Source organism: Phocoena phocoena, chromosome 1 (assembly GCF_963924675.1).
Source record: "Phocoena phocoena chromosome 1, mPhoPho1.1, whole genome shotgun sequence".
Classification (NCBI taxonomy): Eukaryota; Metazoa; Chordata; class Mammalia; order Artiodactyla; family Phocoenidae; genus Phocoena; species Phocoena phocoena.
Genome location: NC_089219.1, coordinates 150,845,413 through 150,860,939, shown reverse-complemented (window position 1 = coordinate 150,860,939; position 15,527 = coordinate 150,845,413). Strand labels below are relative to the sequence as shown.

At 47.5% G+C, this 15,527-nt stretch overlaps 1 protein-coding gene across 1 annotated transcript; it reads right to left on the bottom strand.

Moving 5' to 3' along the window:
• Positions 1-2,126: 2,126 nt before the first annotated feature.
• Positions 2,127-6,704, bottom strand: IL10 (interleukin 10). The gene is made up of 5 exons (XM_065889122.1): positions 6,478-6,704; positions 5,580-5,639; positions 5,151-5,303; positions 4,037-4,102; positions 2,127-2,952 (listed from the first exon to the last, which is right to left on the bottom strand). Exons 1-5 carry the CDS (start codon positions 6,640-6,642, stop codon positions 2,860-2,862), a joined length of 537 nt encoding a protein of 178 aa, XP_065745194.1. The 5' UTR covers positions 6,643-6,704; the 3' UTR covers positions 2,127-2,859.
• Positions 6,705-15,527: the final 8,823 nt, after the last annotated feature.

Below are 15,527 nucleotides of genomic sequence, written 5' to 3'. Positions count from 1 at the left end.
TCTTTGATACTCTTCTCTTCAAAAGGTGGAATCTAATTCCTCTCCCCTGGAATATGGGCTATCCTTACCAATGTGCTTCTAACAAATGGAATGTGGCAGAAGTGATGGTATGAGATTTCTGAGCTTAAGTCTAAAAGATACCATGACTTCCCCCTTGCCCTGTCTCTTGGATCATTGGCTCAGGAAGACAGCTGCCGTGTCGTGAAGATACTCAAGAAACCGTGCAGAGAAGCTCATGTGGTAAGGAGCCGAGGCTACCTGCTAATGGCCAGTGAGGGACTGAGGTCTCCTGCCAACAGCCCTGTGAATGTGCCATCGTGGATATAAATTGTCCAGTCCCAGTCAAGACTTCAAGTGATTGCCGCCCTGGCTGTCATTTTTTTTTTTTTTTTTTTTTTTTGTGTGTGTTTTTTTTTTTTTTTTTGCGGTACGTGGGCCTCTCACTGCTGCGGCCTCTCTCGTTGCGGAGCACAGGCTCCGGACACGCAGGCTCAGCGGCCATGGCTCACGGGCCCAGCTGCTCCACGGCACGTAGGATCCTCCTGGACCGGGGCACGAACCCGCGCCCCCTGCATCGGCAGGCGGACCCCCAACCACTGCGCCACCAGGGAAGCCCCCTGGCTGTCATTTTGACTACAGCCTCATTAGAGACCCTTGCTGCTCCAAGATTCCTGACCTAAAGAAACTGTGGGATAATAAACGTTTATGGTTTTAAGCTGCTAAATTTGCAGGGCAACAATAGATAATTGATACAAAGGGAAAAGTGTTTTATGCTGCTATTCTCACTTGTCCATTATCCACATCACCCACATGGCCGAGCCCTATCAACATTTCTGAGCATCAGTTCCCTCTTACAGAAAATACCAATAAAATACCATATAGTATAACTGATACATACATGCCTAGTACTGACTCACTCAAAATAAGTGCTCAAGAAATTGTAGTTTTTGTCAGCATCTTGTCAGCTATGCAGCTTCTCCATGTGAGTTTCTGTCTATTGGTTTCAGTTGCCCACTTCCCTCACGTGAGGTGCCAACCTCAAACCAAAGTCAATGTGCATTGCCTGCCAGAGACCCCTAACCGCCTAATCCTTCCCGGATGAGGGACTCATGGCTTCTTCTCCATTTCAGTACAGAGAGCTTTCCTCCCTCTCTCACTGTCTTCTCCTAGCCTCAATTCTTAACCCTAATCTTTCATCTCAGAATTTCAGCTTTGATCCTTCCCACTTCCTTCCTATGGTTGCTTTAACCGAAGTGAGTCAGGTCTTACTGAAAAACTGACCACAGCCACTCGGCTCCCACCCTCCCCCAGACCAGGGCTGCCTGGGCAGAGTGTCGGGGGGATCAGTGTTTACTCAGCCCATTCTTTCCCTTCTCCACCTCAAGTCGTAGGGCTTTGAGTAGGGCTTCCCCAGCCACCATGCCCCGCCTAACAGACCGCAGTCAGCAGCCTATCTCACATTTGTCTGGTGGTTCAAGGAGAGAACAGAAATGCAGCAGCTTTAATCCTTGGGTAGCCTATCAAGTGGGCGCATTTGCTTATATTCTACTCTATTAGGTCCAACCTGTTGCCTCTGCTCAGCTCCAGGAGGATTTGGTAGAAGATTTTAGGTGTGAATTCTAATAACAGCCAACTGTGTGCACTAGGACCATCTCCTAGTGTCCGGAGACACGCAGCACTTTATCGTAATCTTCACAATAACACAGGCAAATTAATATTCATCCCTGGAGCTTTGGAACTTGAAGGAGCAAACAACAATAACAAAAAAGAAGACAAAGAAAAAGCCACCAAAACCTAAAATACACTGAAAAACTTCCTCTGCCTTGCTTTTTAATTTTGGTATGTACAGAATCTCATCCTTAGCCTTGAAAATCAGCATGATCATGAAGGATGATTCTTTAAAGGACTGAGTTTAGGGGAAGAATATGGTGGTTTTTGCTATTGGCTTTTGAAGGGGTAACAGCTTTTCCCTGATCAGATTTGGAGGTTTCCGGTTTTCTGGGAGAGGGTAGATGGCTTACTTTCTCTGGAATGTAGAATTCATTCATCTACTCTCTCCTATCTTGGAAACTTTGAGAGAATATTTTTAGCCAGACAGAAGTCAACTGACACCATAACACGATATTAATAAGACCCATTTATTTATTCAAAATTAAAATCTGCTATGAAGACAGACACACAATGTAACATTCCCAGAGGAATTGAATTGCTTCTAGTTCAGACTGAGTTCTATTAGAACCAATTTTAGGTTGTTATAAATAACAAGCTGGCCACAGCTTTCAAGAGTGAAGTGGCTGGGGAATGAGGTCAGGGGAATCCCTCAGAGCCACTGGAATATTAATCGTCAAAGGCGCTCCCTAGTTTCTCTTCTTACGAGCGTAGGAGTCTTTGTAACACTCCGGGAGCCCCAGGTCCAGGGACAAGAGAAATTAGAGGGAGGTCAGGGAAAATAGCCCAACAGCTGTCAAGTGTGGTTAGGCTTGGAAATGAAGCTGCAGTTGACTCCTCAAGGAACAATTTTTTTCCCTTATGTAACTTACAATTTCTCTTAAAACACTCGAATACCATAGGGTATCACCCTATGGAAACAGCTTAAACACAGGTGAAAATAATAAATATTGAAAAAATGTATAATATTGGGCTTCTTTCTAAATATTTCACAGAGAAGCTCAGTAAATAAATAGAAATGGGAGTTGAGGTATCAGAGGTAATAAATATTCTAGGAGAGAGGTACAATAGGGTTTTCCAGGGAGTTGGTTCTGCTCTCCCAGAACCCTGGATCAGATTTCAAAGATCTTCAGTTTATGTCCTAGGGTCTAGTAGAGTCGCCATCCTGGATGGTTTCTTCACTAGAATGCGTCAGTTTTTCATCTTTGTTGTCATGTAGGCTTCTATGTAGTTGATGAAGATGTCAAACTCACTCATGGCTTTGTAGACACCCTTCTCTTGGAGCTGTGTAGGAAGATAAGAAATGTTTAGTGAAAACCCCATCTGAGCAAGTAAGTGGGTTCTCCACTTGGATGGTCATGACCCTGGGACCCAGAAGCTGTACTAGCTCCCTTGTGTTGGGGGATGAAGGACAGACCCTGGGGACCTGAGGATATGCCCTGCTGTCAGGAAAGGCTGTGCATTGGCCTGGACCATGGCCAATAGGCAGCAAGAGGAACATTCACTTTTGCAAAGCACAGTCTTTCAAATGGTGCCTTTTCAACAATTTTAAAGGTCATGTACTCACATGATGCTTATTCAAAATTTGATGAAAAGACATTAGGGGAACCACTTTGAAAGCAAGACATTGAGAGAAGGAGAGAAGGGAGCCTATTTTGTGTTTATGTTCCCCCACCCATGGATTGAGGAGGTCCAGCCCTGTTGCTCTGGCCTACTGTCGGGGGATTCATGCCCCCTGATGTTGGAACCCTGCCCAGTGTCTGTCTCTAGCCCATGAAGAGGACATAGGCTCCATGGCTTCTGGGAAATGTGGTAGAAGAATTCATGGACAGTTGAAAGAGTGAAACCCCACTTGGTTTGAGAGCTGACTTTCTCAGGCACCTTGGGAGGTGTGACTGGAAGATGGAAAGAGAAGGGAACCAAGTCCACATAAGGGAGAGCTCTGCTTCCCGCTCTGAGTTTGGGGGAGTTCAGGCTGCACCCCTGGGTGTGTTTGTAAGTGCACGTTCACGTGTCAGCTTCCTGCACGTGTGGCTTCAGACTTGATTCCCAACAAGCTACTTTCTGTTTCCTCTGTCACTCTCCCCAGCACCCAGCTCACTGTGTTCACGGCTGGCTGGCCAGCCCAACCCGTAGGCCTGCAAAGGCAGGGAGCAGTCATTTAGAAACCCCCCAAAACACTTCACAGAAAACAAACAGAACTGAGATGGCAGCTCCTCACTGGCTGAGGAGGTCACACCATTTGTCGGGTTCCCACACTCCCTCCGAGCGAAGTTCAGGGCCTGCTGAGCACCGGCCAACCTCTGCCTCTCGGGAGTGGGCAGAGGTCATGGCCCCCAGACCCTCCCTGCCAGCATCCCAGGCTCACCTTATTGAAGACACTCTTCACCTGCTCCACCGCTTTGCTCTTGTTTTCACAGGGCAGAAATCGATGCTGTGGAAGGTAAGAGAAAGTGTGAACAACACTGGCGCCCGGGTCCTGGGTCCATTGTGCATGGGGGACAACCCGGGAGCAGCGACGGGCCAGACTCATCTTGGACGCCTACTCTCCACAGCTCCTGTGAGGATGAGCCTACCTCGTCCTTCCCCACCAGACAGAGAAGAAACACAGCCCAGGGAGATTACTTGTGTTTCCCTAGAAGCTGCTCCCAGCTGCTTACAAGGCTGCGTCAAACACCCAGGTCTTGCAGTTTCCTCCCCTGGCACGTCCCAGTGTCGACCAGAGCCTGAGCCAGTCCTTCTGTCCTTTCCTGCTTTTGTCCTGTCCCTCTCCATCAGCCCCAGCCACGAGGACCATTTCTAAGTCTCCGAGGAGCAGAGACACAGTCTCAGCCCTGCAGGCCAAACCCGTTGCATGGTCCTCTTCTACAATTACAGCCCAAATGATTTCTCAACATCAGTGAGGGAACAAAGGAAGCCAGTGGTGAGGACATCATTTCAGTTGGAGAAATAAATGATCCTGGGGGATTATTCACAGACACTAGCTTGGGGCCGAGTAGCCCCCTGGTCCCTCTAAAACGCCAGGGAGAATCCTGTCAGTCAGTTGGGCTCCACTTGAAGCTCTGCTCTCAAAAGGTTAAGAAGACGTGGGGAGTGGAGTTTCCTCCCCCGGGACCCTTACCTCTGGCCCCTCCTGCGGGGCCCAGGTCCTAGGTCCCCAGGGACGAGGGAGCCCTGACTGAAGCTCTGGGCCCCTTCACGTAGAGAGAGGGGAATAGCTAACTAATAACCCACAAATGACTCACAAATAACAGGAAAGCTATTGCAAACCTTCACATGTAAATGCCTAGCGGCCACCCCACCCTCTGCTCAGAGAGAAATGAGCAAGTGATGCGGCTTCAGTGGCTGGCCGGAGGGAGAAGGCGCCTGCCAGCCTGTGTCTTTGTGTCTCCGGGTGGGAACCGGGTTTGGGCAGGATGTTTCGGGAAGAGCCCAGAGGAGAGAGAGCCGCCTGCAAGGGAAAGAGCTGGCCTGCTACTCACACAGCGCCTCAGCCGCAGCCTGAGGGTCTTCAGCTTCTCCCCCAGGGAGTTCACGTGCTCTTTGATGTTGGGGCCATGGTCCTCAGCCTGCGGCATCACCTCCTCCAGGTAAAACTGGATCATCTCCGACAAGGCTTGGCAACCCAGGTAACCCTAAGGGCAGAAGCCAGGATGGGTGGTGACCCGGGAGGAAGAGCTACTGCTTGAGAGGACGGCTTTGTCCCTGGGGACCTTCTTAAGTGGCCATCTCCCCCCAGGACCGAGCCCTTAGTGACAGACCCCCTCCAGCTACTGACTATGTGCTGAGTTAAGATCTTCCCACTTCTCCTTTTCAAAGTGAGGGAAGTGGACCCAGCTCCTTGCAGGCGAGAAGCAGAGACGCCCTTAGTCACGCTGCACACCGCACCCCCGTCCCCGCCCAGCCCTCACCTTAAAGTCCTCCAGCAGAGACTGGCTCAACAACGAGTTGTCCAGCTGGTCATTCATTTGCTGCAAGAAGAACACAAGGAGAATGAACCCAAGGTTTGGGGAAATAACTGAAATTGACTGCTTTTCTCATGCCCTTTTATTTATAGAGTTTTTGATTTTTAATCAATGCAGACCTGGCCCCAAAATGGAAAAGAGAGCTTTCAAAACAGGACATGCAACGGTGCTGGAACTCTTAGTTAAATCAAGTCCTTCCCCTTGGGATCAAGTTCTTTAAAAAAAAATATGGCTGATTTTGAAGGCAAGGCAGAAGCTTGCCTGGGTCCTGGACTTTCTGCAATACTGTGTCACATGTGCAAGGGTCCCCATACCAACCCCTTGCCTCCCTTTGCTTTTCTGTCTACCCGCTGCCGACATCCAGCTGCAGCACTGAAAGTTCTCCGCGAGCGGGAAGCATCTCCTAATGCAGGTTTCCCCCTGTATGGTGCTACCCCAAACCATCAGTCTTTCAGGTTCTGGAAGCCCTCTAAACTGAGGAAACTTATGTTTCCCTGCCACAGGGTATGGGGAACATCTTCACCTCCAGTCAGACCCTTCGTGATCTCTCCCAGCCCATGAAGTATTGAGCTCCAGAGAATTCTTATACAAATTTCCGAGCATAGGAGAGATAGGAGAGATACTTTTCTGAAGGGAACTTTTCCTGCACAATTTACGGCAGCACCAGGGATTAGATTGACTCACTGAACCCGCAGCTTGACCAGGGACTCTTACGAATTTCAGTTTGGCGGGGAATGGGTGTTGGGGGTGGAGGTGAATGAAAAGGAGGCTTTATAAGCTCCAAAAGGATGCCTCGTCAGGCAGTCCCAGGGAGGAAGGAAGGACAGGAGAGCATCATACTCACAAAGAAAGTCTTCACGCTGCTGAAGGCAGCTCGGAGCTCCCGCAGCATGTGGGGCAGGCTGTCTGGGAAGTGGATGCAGCTGTCCTTAGCCTGGGTGCCCTGGTGTTGGCCGGCTGCCACTCTGGCCAGGAAGATCAGGCAACAGAGCAGAGCTGAGCTGGGCATGCTGGTGTTCTGCCTTCTTCGTTCAGTCAGACTTGTGGTTTGGTTTTGCAAGAGCAAGCCCCTGTTGTGTAGACCTTCACCTACTGGGTCCCCCTTTTATATTGTGGGGCTTCGCCATTCATAAAAAGCCACAGTGTCACAGATTTCCTGGCAAAAGTGTCTTCTGATTAAAGCTCCTCCCTTCCCTAGACCTCTCCAACTTTGTATTCGTTGAAACTCTTACTCAAAGGTTTTAATTTTGCATCGTAAGCAAAAGAGATGGTTGAAAAATGAACTTCTGCATATGGTTATTTTTAGGAGGAGCTACCTCTCTCTCCCTTTTAAAATAATTTTTCAGCTTCTCTTAATAAAAAAAAAAAAAAGTTGATTTCCTGGGGTGAACAGCTGTTCTGTGCGCAGGGACCCACAGTTGTGGGTTCCATTCACGTGTTCCTAGGTCACAGTGACGTGGACAAATTGGCCATTCCAGAATACACTGGGATTGAGAAATAACTGGGTCCCCCTCCCCAACCTGGGTTGATACTCAAGGCTTCTCCTTACTGGATTGGGAAGTCACCTCAGCACTCCAGACCTCATCTTCCCCAAATGAAAACAGGAGTGTGAGCTAAATATCCTCAAAGCTGTCTTCTGGTTCTTTCATTTTATGTTCCAAGACTACTCCTTAAAGAGGCCAGCTTCCCACAGGACAGGCAAGGGTGTCGGACGTGCTCCAGGTTCCTTCTCTGGCCCTGGATTCATTTAGACTCTCAGATCCATGTCTCCAACCTCCTTGGCTAGCCACATCCTCAGGGGGAATTAGTAAGAGTGGTCCACGCTTACTGGAAGCTGTACCTGCCAGTCACCATGACCCTCGTCTCCATTTTACAGTGAGCAAACCGAGGCACACGGATATTAAGTACCCTGCACATGGGTGCTGAATGAGGGAGCCAGAATTTGCACCCAGGCCTGCCTGATACTCAGGCTGTGCACCTTTCCCTATTCTACACTGGCCCCAGTGTGCAGAATGGAAGATTTGGCTTAAAGAGCCACTAGGTTTCTTCTGGGTTGTAAGCTTCAGTGGCTGGAGACTTAACATTTGAAAGACGGGGAGGAAGAAGTAAAAATAACAAAGAAAATAAGTTGGGATTCCATGAAGGCTGGACAGGAGGCCCTTTTCTCCCCGCTTACCTATCCCTTGTCTTCCTTCCAAAGAAGCCTTAGTTGTCTTGCTTTGGATTTGCACATGTGAGTGTGTGTGTGTGTGTGTGTGTGTGTGTGCGTGTGTGTGTAGGGGCAGAGTAGCCAGATATGGTGAGGAATGTTGCACTACCACTAGAAGGTACCACTAGAAGGAAAGGATGGTGTGGTGACATTACTTTTACAGATATGAAGAAAGTCTTTGATTGGGCCTTGACCTCCCCCTTCTGCAGGGGCTTCTCCCACTGCCCCACTGAAGAGCTCTGATCTGGGGGGACAGGAGGCCGGGGCTCTGCCACTCAAACCTAGGGCAAGTCACCTGACCTCCCTGTGTCTGTTTTCCATCTATCCCAAGGGGACAGCAGTACCTGCCTTCTGTCTGCCGGGGGCCTTTGGGCTTCACATGGGATGGGGCCTGGGGAGGTAACAAGTGGATTCAGATGTAGGATATCTCCAGTGTTTCTGTTATTTTCTTGCCTTCTTGCATCAGCACTGGGATACCTCAGGTGGCCCTGGGCTCTGAGTGTGCCCCATTAAAGAAGCTCACTGCACCAGACAAGGGGGGCAGACATGCTGGGGCTGGGCTGGAGGGAGTGGGAGGGAGGAGGCAAAGAGCCCAGGCTGCAGATATACCTTGTGGGTCAGGATCAGGGGACTGTAGTCTCTCTTCCCAACTCTTTGGGGAGTGTTGATGCAGAAGCCTAAGAATCACAAAGGGAGAAAGAACCTTTAGAAATAGGCGCGGAAGGGAACTATATTCAATATCCTGCGATAAACCATAATGGAAAAGAATATGAAAAAGTATACATATATGTATAACTGAATCACTTTGCGGTACAGCAGAAATTAACACATTATAAATCAACTGTACTTCAATCAAATTAAAAAAAAAAAAGAAATAGGTGTAGAGCTGACTCAGGAATTGCTGATCCTGCCAGATTTACACTGGCCTTAGGAGTTCTGAGTTTTGCCACGAGGAAGAAGAGGAAAGGGGTCAGGGGCTGGGTTTTGCACCCCTTCCACCCTACTCCTTCCCTCTTGGCTCCTGGGTTTTCTGGGCTGTGTGTGCTTCAGCCCGTAGGGCTGACCCCTCTCTGAGCTGGGTGTTCTGGGTACCGACTCAGCCTGGCAGACCAGTCAGGCCAGAGGACCCAAACCCAGGGCAGACTACGAGGCCCCGGTTCTGGACCCAGACAGCACAGATTCCCCTCTTACCTTTGTCTGCCACTGTGCCATGTGGTTTTCTCCACTACTAAGTCTACAACAAATGTCGCTGTCATCCATGTGCACAACTGCCTCGGCCAATCAGCTGTGAGCTCCCTGAAACAGGGCACTGTTCCATTACCTTTTGTGTATCTGGTGCCGAGTACAGGGTCTGGCCCATGGAAGGTGCCAGGGACACAGCTTCCTTTTTTCTCTGTTGGGGTGGGCATAGCAGAGTACCCTGTGGGCCTGGACCAGGGCTGGTCTGGGCAATGGCAAGCACTCAGAGCAACTCAGGAAGGCAGGCAGTATCTCTTCCACTTTCTTCTTACAATTTGAAATATTAAATACACACACACACACACACACACACACACACAGACACGCACGCACGCATACATGAACATAATGGCAGGAGAAGGGAGTTGGGCAAGAGCCATTTCTATCTTTCTTTATTCCGTAAGCCATTAGGTAGGGTAAGGGTTAGGCTCTGACTTCTTTCTTTGTTTTGGAATGTTTGGTAAATGTTGCCAATTACCTCAAGCCATTTGTTGAATTTTTTATCCTTTCTCTGTTGATGTGACATTGTTGTCCTCTCTCATCTCAAAATTTTCAGAATCTAAATGGTCAGAGACCACTTAGGCAACTTCCTTGATGCAATTAATTAACAAATGGAGATAACAATATCTTCCCTACCCACATATCTCACAGGACTGAGATATCTCACAGGATGTCAAGCTGACACAAGAGAATAGGTGTGAACATCTTGGGAAAAGTTAAGACCCTTTGCTTATATATTGACCAAACAACAAGAACAATAAAGATGACTCCTGTTTCTCAAGACCGTGAAGGTACCATTCATCTGAAAAGTCATCAGGATTCACCGGGAAAAATCCCCAACTCACAGGTCATGTAGATGTGACATAAATGTCAACAGTCTGCATGTTAGATTTGAGTTGGGGTTTCAGTCCAAGGGAAGAGCCCAAGTGGGGAAGAAATTGAGCGAGCAGGCACCAGTGGTTGGATGGTGTGTCAGTCTGGGCACCATTTGGCCCTGTGGATTTCAAGACAACACAAATGCCGCTCGTTAGACTGTGAGCTCCTTGAGAGCAGACGGTCTGAGCCCAATTCTCCCTCAGATCTAGATTCATAGCAAGTGTCCAATACATGCCTCTTAAATTGAATTTAAATGAATTTTTTTCCTTGGGGACTCACTGGGAAATCAGAGGAAAGTGTGGGAGGGGAAATATCTCTTCTCTTCCATCCCTGCTCCAGAATATTCCCTAATGTTCATATTCAGCTGCAAAAGAAAGAAAGTCTGACTCACCATGGCTTAAAAAGGAAAGGGATATTATTTTTTGGTCTTCCGTGACAAGAAGTTCAGAGGCAGGCAGTCCAAGGCTAGTACAGCACTCCAGTGTCATCCAGGACCCAACTTTTCTGCCTTCCTGCTTTTCTATGAATTGTTGTAGGATGTCAGGGAGGAGGGACGTGGGTAGAGTCTAAAGGTCCAAAGGCATGTCAGCCCAGGAGATCCTAATAATTTTTCTGGAAAGCTCCATCTATGAGTTTCACCACTTTAGCTGCAGACGACTCCAGGCAGACAAGAATTGTGAACAGATTTTGGAGGGTGCGGTCTACAGTGCACAAGAGCTTATAAGGAATCACCTCGCAGCTAACCTCATGCTCAGCAAAAGGGCAGCCTTCTTGGTGTAACTGTCCTGTATCTTGCAACAATTCTGCCGCTCAGACCCAAGAGTGGGGAACAGACCGGGAGCCCTGTGGGGCTGCACTGGAGTCACAAAGAGAAGGCTATGGAATCTGAGCTTGCTGGACTCAGGGTTCAGCCAGCTTGCCTGTCAACAGGGCCACCACAAGCGTAGCAGGCTGGTCAGTGATGCAGGCAGAGAAGGTGGGAAGGTGCCCGCCCAGGACAAGGGAGCTGACTGTCTCAATGAAGAATCCCTTGGGGGCTTGGCTCCTGTGTGCGCATTTGTAATCATTATTTTAAGGCTGATAATGGGAGTTTCATTTCTTCTTCTTCAGGACATCTAGAACGTACAATAGTTTCCCCAGCTTGAAATTTCTAGTATTCCCTTGAATAACCTTGCTCAGCTCCCTGGACCGAGGCTTCCTCAGGGGCTTTGCTGCAACAGGCCTGGTCAAGAGAACAGAGTGTGGCATCACACCCCCCAAGTGGGGCCGGGTGGGACCCCAAGGGACAGGGTTCTGTCTTTGAGTTTGGCCTTGTGGTTGAGGTGCTTCAGAATAAAGTCCTGGTGGGTCAGAGCTTTAAAAGGAGCCCGAGTTGGGGCTGGCCCCTAGGCCGAATCAAGCAAGGGTTATGCAAACTGGAGTGGGTGCCCTTCCGAGGACTGTGGCCGGCAGATGCTGCAAACCACAGCGGAAGGGCTGATCTTTGGACAGCCAATGTGGAATTCCCCTTTGTACAACGGTGGCGCCATATCAAGCAATTTGGATTTTCCTTAGGGGACGGACACTGTGCTCTGTAACTTCTCATACGAGAGATTTGGCTACAGGGGCCAGGACACCAGGTGTTGGAGTCCTTGCCACCCAGAGGATACAGCTGTCTCTGCTCTGTCTGCATGACTACCTAGAATAACTAGTGGGTTCCTGAGCCTGGAGCACAGATAGATTCCTTCAGCTCCAGGGCTGTCCCTCTGATGGGATTTAGTTTACTCAAATTTCCCTGGATGGCTGACACATTAAACTTAGTGTGTCCGAGCAGGACACGTGATCTGTGTAGTCACTCAGAGGGCCCCATGCTTGGAAGGGCCCTGCCTTTGCTCTGTTGTCACTGTCTTGAAATTCTTAACAATTGTTGAACAAAAGGCCCCACATTTTCATTTTGCACTGGGCCCCCAATTTATGTAATTGATTTTTTATCAGAGACTAAACTCATCATCTTCTTTCTCTCATCTCAGCTTCATCCAGTGACATGGCACCCTAACTCAGCAAGGGGACCACCATCTAACCTAACATACATACAAGCCAGACACCTAGAAGTAACTTGTCGGTTCCTCCCTCTCCCTTACCAACCTATGTCCAATCTATTAGCAGGTCTTTCAGATTTTTCTTCATAAACATCTTTGTAATCTGCTAACTTCTCTCCATTTGTATCAGCAGCAGCAGCAACTGTCTGGTTCAAGCTTCCATCTTGTCTCTCCTGGGCTCCGAACAAGCGCCTTGTTGATATTCTAATATCCATTCTCCATACTGTCCTCCACTTTGTATCCCAAGTGATTATTTTCAAATACCAATCTGATCATGACTCTCTCCTTGCTTAAACCCTTCAATGACGTGTCACTTTCCCTTCCTGGGTAAAATAAGGACCCACATTCTTAATACTGTTTACAGCTCCCTTTATTATCTGACCTTGACTACTTCTTCTGCCTCATCTTCCAGCACCCTCCACTTCCCTCTGCGTTCCAGCCATATTGGCTTTCCTCTTTTGTTTTTTCCCAAATCATCCATGCTCTCTCTCCTACCACGGGACCTTTGCACATGTAGTTTCTCCTTTCTGGATTGTGCCTCCCCCTCTCTTCATCCTTCGGTTCTCAGCTTTCCCATACGAGTTTTTCCTTATTCTGCAGTCAAGGTCAGGTCATTTGGGTATATCTCCTCAGGACACCTTGCTCCTTTTCTTTATAGTACTGGTGTCAGTTTGTAATTACACACGTGACTATGTGGTCTCTTGACCGATCTCCATCTCTCCCATTAGACTGCCCTCCTCAAGGGCAGGGCTCACGTCCATTTTTGATCATCATTGTTTGCCTAGTACTTAGCGCAATTCTGGGCTCATCCAAGTTTCACACTAAATATTTGTTGATGCATTGCATGACTGAGTGTGTGCTTCCTAAACTTTTTGTAGCTGTAAAACGGCTACGTTTGCCTTCTATCTCATATAGAGCAGAGGGTGAATTCACTTGGGGGAACACCTACCCTCACAAACTCCATGTCTATTCCCATTTAGCTTTTCCATGTTTAAACTATCAATACTATTACTAATCTATACTCTTCCTGGCAGATGTTAACCAAATCCCCCACGGTTGTTGGAACATTAAAAAGGTCCTGTGTCAGGAGATGTCAGAAGAGGAAGGACCTTAGACATTATCTAATCCATACCCCTTATTTTACAGATGGGCAAACTGAGGCCCAGAAAAGAAAGTGACTTTCCCAGGCACTAGAGACAGTTAATGACAAAGGTGAAATCAGAACTCAATTCCTTTTGTATTATTCTTCTCAAATCAGTACCCAATTCCTCGACTCAGATGGGTGTTCAGTCACTGAATTCTCATGCAGCACCAACAACTGGGGGGAGTTGCCTAAGACATGAGCAGCATGAGGGGCAGCAGTGGCGAGGAGAAGCTGAAAGCCTGTGAAAATAAGTTTTTCCTCCATAAAACAATTATGGACCTTTTATGTACTTGCAGGATGCATAGCCCTGTGATTAGAAGCTGGAGATGGGGGTGAGTGTTGCTTAGGTATTTTTGTCTTAGGGAAATGTTTCAATCCTTCGAATATTTGCAGACAGAAAGGAGTTTCTCCTGTACCTTGTCTGTCTCTAAGACACAACTGCAGTGATATTAAAGGCATAGTTTGGTATGCTCTCCCACCACGGTACCCCTAATGCACCATCTCCTCCATGAAACCTTATTCAAGAGAACAGAGAGCTGAGGATTTCCCTTTATCTTGCCTATTCTGATCTCTATCCCTAAGATGTACCCCTGACTGTAAATCCTCAGCCACACTCCACGTGTGCTTAGGTGCATAAGTGCATGACATAGGAAGAGCCAGCTGCTTCCTGCATCCTGGACTCACATCACTTCTACTGTGAGTGTGTCATTTACATACCAGCCCGAGGTCATATGCTCTCGGGGGCAGTGTGCCACTGTGTTCAGTGTGGTCCTAGATTCCCTTAGTCAGCTCTTCTCAAACTATTTGGATTCAGGACCCTTTTACAGTCTTGAAAATTGTTGAAGACCCCAAAGAGCTTCTACTTTGTTGGGTTCTATCTATCAATATTCATCATATTAGAAAGGAAAACTGAGAAATTTTTTAAAAAAACATTTATGACATTCTAAAGGAATAATAATTTAAAAACCCACTACATCTTAACATAAACAACAAATTTTTAATGAGAAATAACTGTATTTTCCAAGTCGGAACACATTTAGTGAGAAGAGTGCACAGTTTGACATCTGTCACAAAGTTCTTTAAATACCTGGTTTAATAGAGGAACTTACATTCTTACATCTGCTCCTGCAGCCAATCTGTTGTGATAGGTTTTTGGGTTTGAAGCGTGTGAGAAAATCCAGCCTCATAGAGGTATACGGTTAGAAGAGGGAGGTCCTCCTAGGAGTCCTTGGACCACACCTTGAGAACCGTTGGCTTAAGCATTTAACAAAAATGTCTGGGTGAGGATGAATGGGAGGAAGGTGATCAAAGTTTGGCTTCCAAGGAAGGGGCGGAGGATGTACGCTCAGGCACCTGTCCTGCAGGGAGAAGGGAGAAGCCCATTGCTTCACTGCCGTCTCCTTTATTCAGTTTCCCAATAGCCTGTGTGGTCCTATAGCGGTTCACAGTGCAGCTGTTTCTGTGAGCATCACGTGTGTCATGGAAGCTGCAGTGCCTCACATGCCAAATTTGTACTTTCAAGTCAGAACCCAAGGGAGTTTGGGGGCTGATTTGCAGTGCCCTACCTGCTACTGGTAATCCCCTTCTCCAAGGCGCCCGGGGCCCAGGATCAAGTTGCGGGGCTGGGGCGGTCAGGGGGCACCGGGCTGTGGGAGGGACTCTACTGTAGACTTATTTTTGGTTCTACTTTCCATTTCCACTTTTAATTCTCTCGTTCTCGCTCTCGCTCTCTTGCTCTCTTCTTCAATTCTGAGGGGCAGTTAATAAACCTGCTTTCTCTTTGGCTACCTTTGTTCTTTCTCAGTTTTCAGAAAAACCTTGAAAATAAAATATTAGGAGATTGGGATTGACATATATACACTAATATGTATAAAATAGATAAGTAATAGAATCTGCTGTATAAAAAAAATAAATAAAATTTAAAAAGAAAAGAAAAGAAAAGAGAAGCAGACATTTCCCGGTCTAACAGGCCAGGATTAATCCAATCAAATCAATACACTTTGCTTTCCATTCTCTTCTGTCCGCCTGCAGAGTTGAGTGGCAGATACAGTCAGTGGGCTTTGACTGATCTGGCTAATTCAGAAATCACTTTGAAAGGTGGGCACCCTTTTAGGAACTGGGTCAGACATGGTATGTTCAAATTAAAGCTTGATCCCTGGTGGCCCATCTGACTATGGGAGAGTCTATGCACTGAGTGGAAACACGTTCTTTTTTTTTTAACAGAGCTGGACTGAGAAGCCCTAAGATGCTTCAACCTTCAAATGTAGTTCAGAATAACATATCACTAAACTATAAAAGAAATTTAAGGAAGTCCAGCAAGATTCTGATACTTTTGATGATTACATACA

Bases quoted from the DNA above. Each gene is read 5' to 3' on its own strand.
- IL10 (XM_065889122.1), bottom strand. From the start codon at position 6,642: ATGCCCAGCTCAGCTCTGCTCTGTTGCCTGATCTTCCTGGCCAGAGTG. The intron at 5,640-6,477 runs GTGAGTATGATG...TTCTTCTTGCAG, and splicing joins GCAGCGTGAAGACTTTCTTT to CAAATGAATGACCAGCTGGA. The intron at 2,953-4,036 runs GTGAGCCTGGGA...CTTCCTACACAG, and splicing joins TGAAGAGTGTCTTCAATAAG to CTCCAAGAGAAGGGTGTCTA.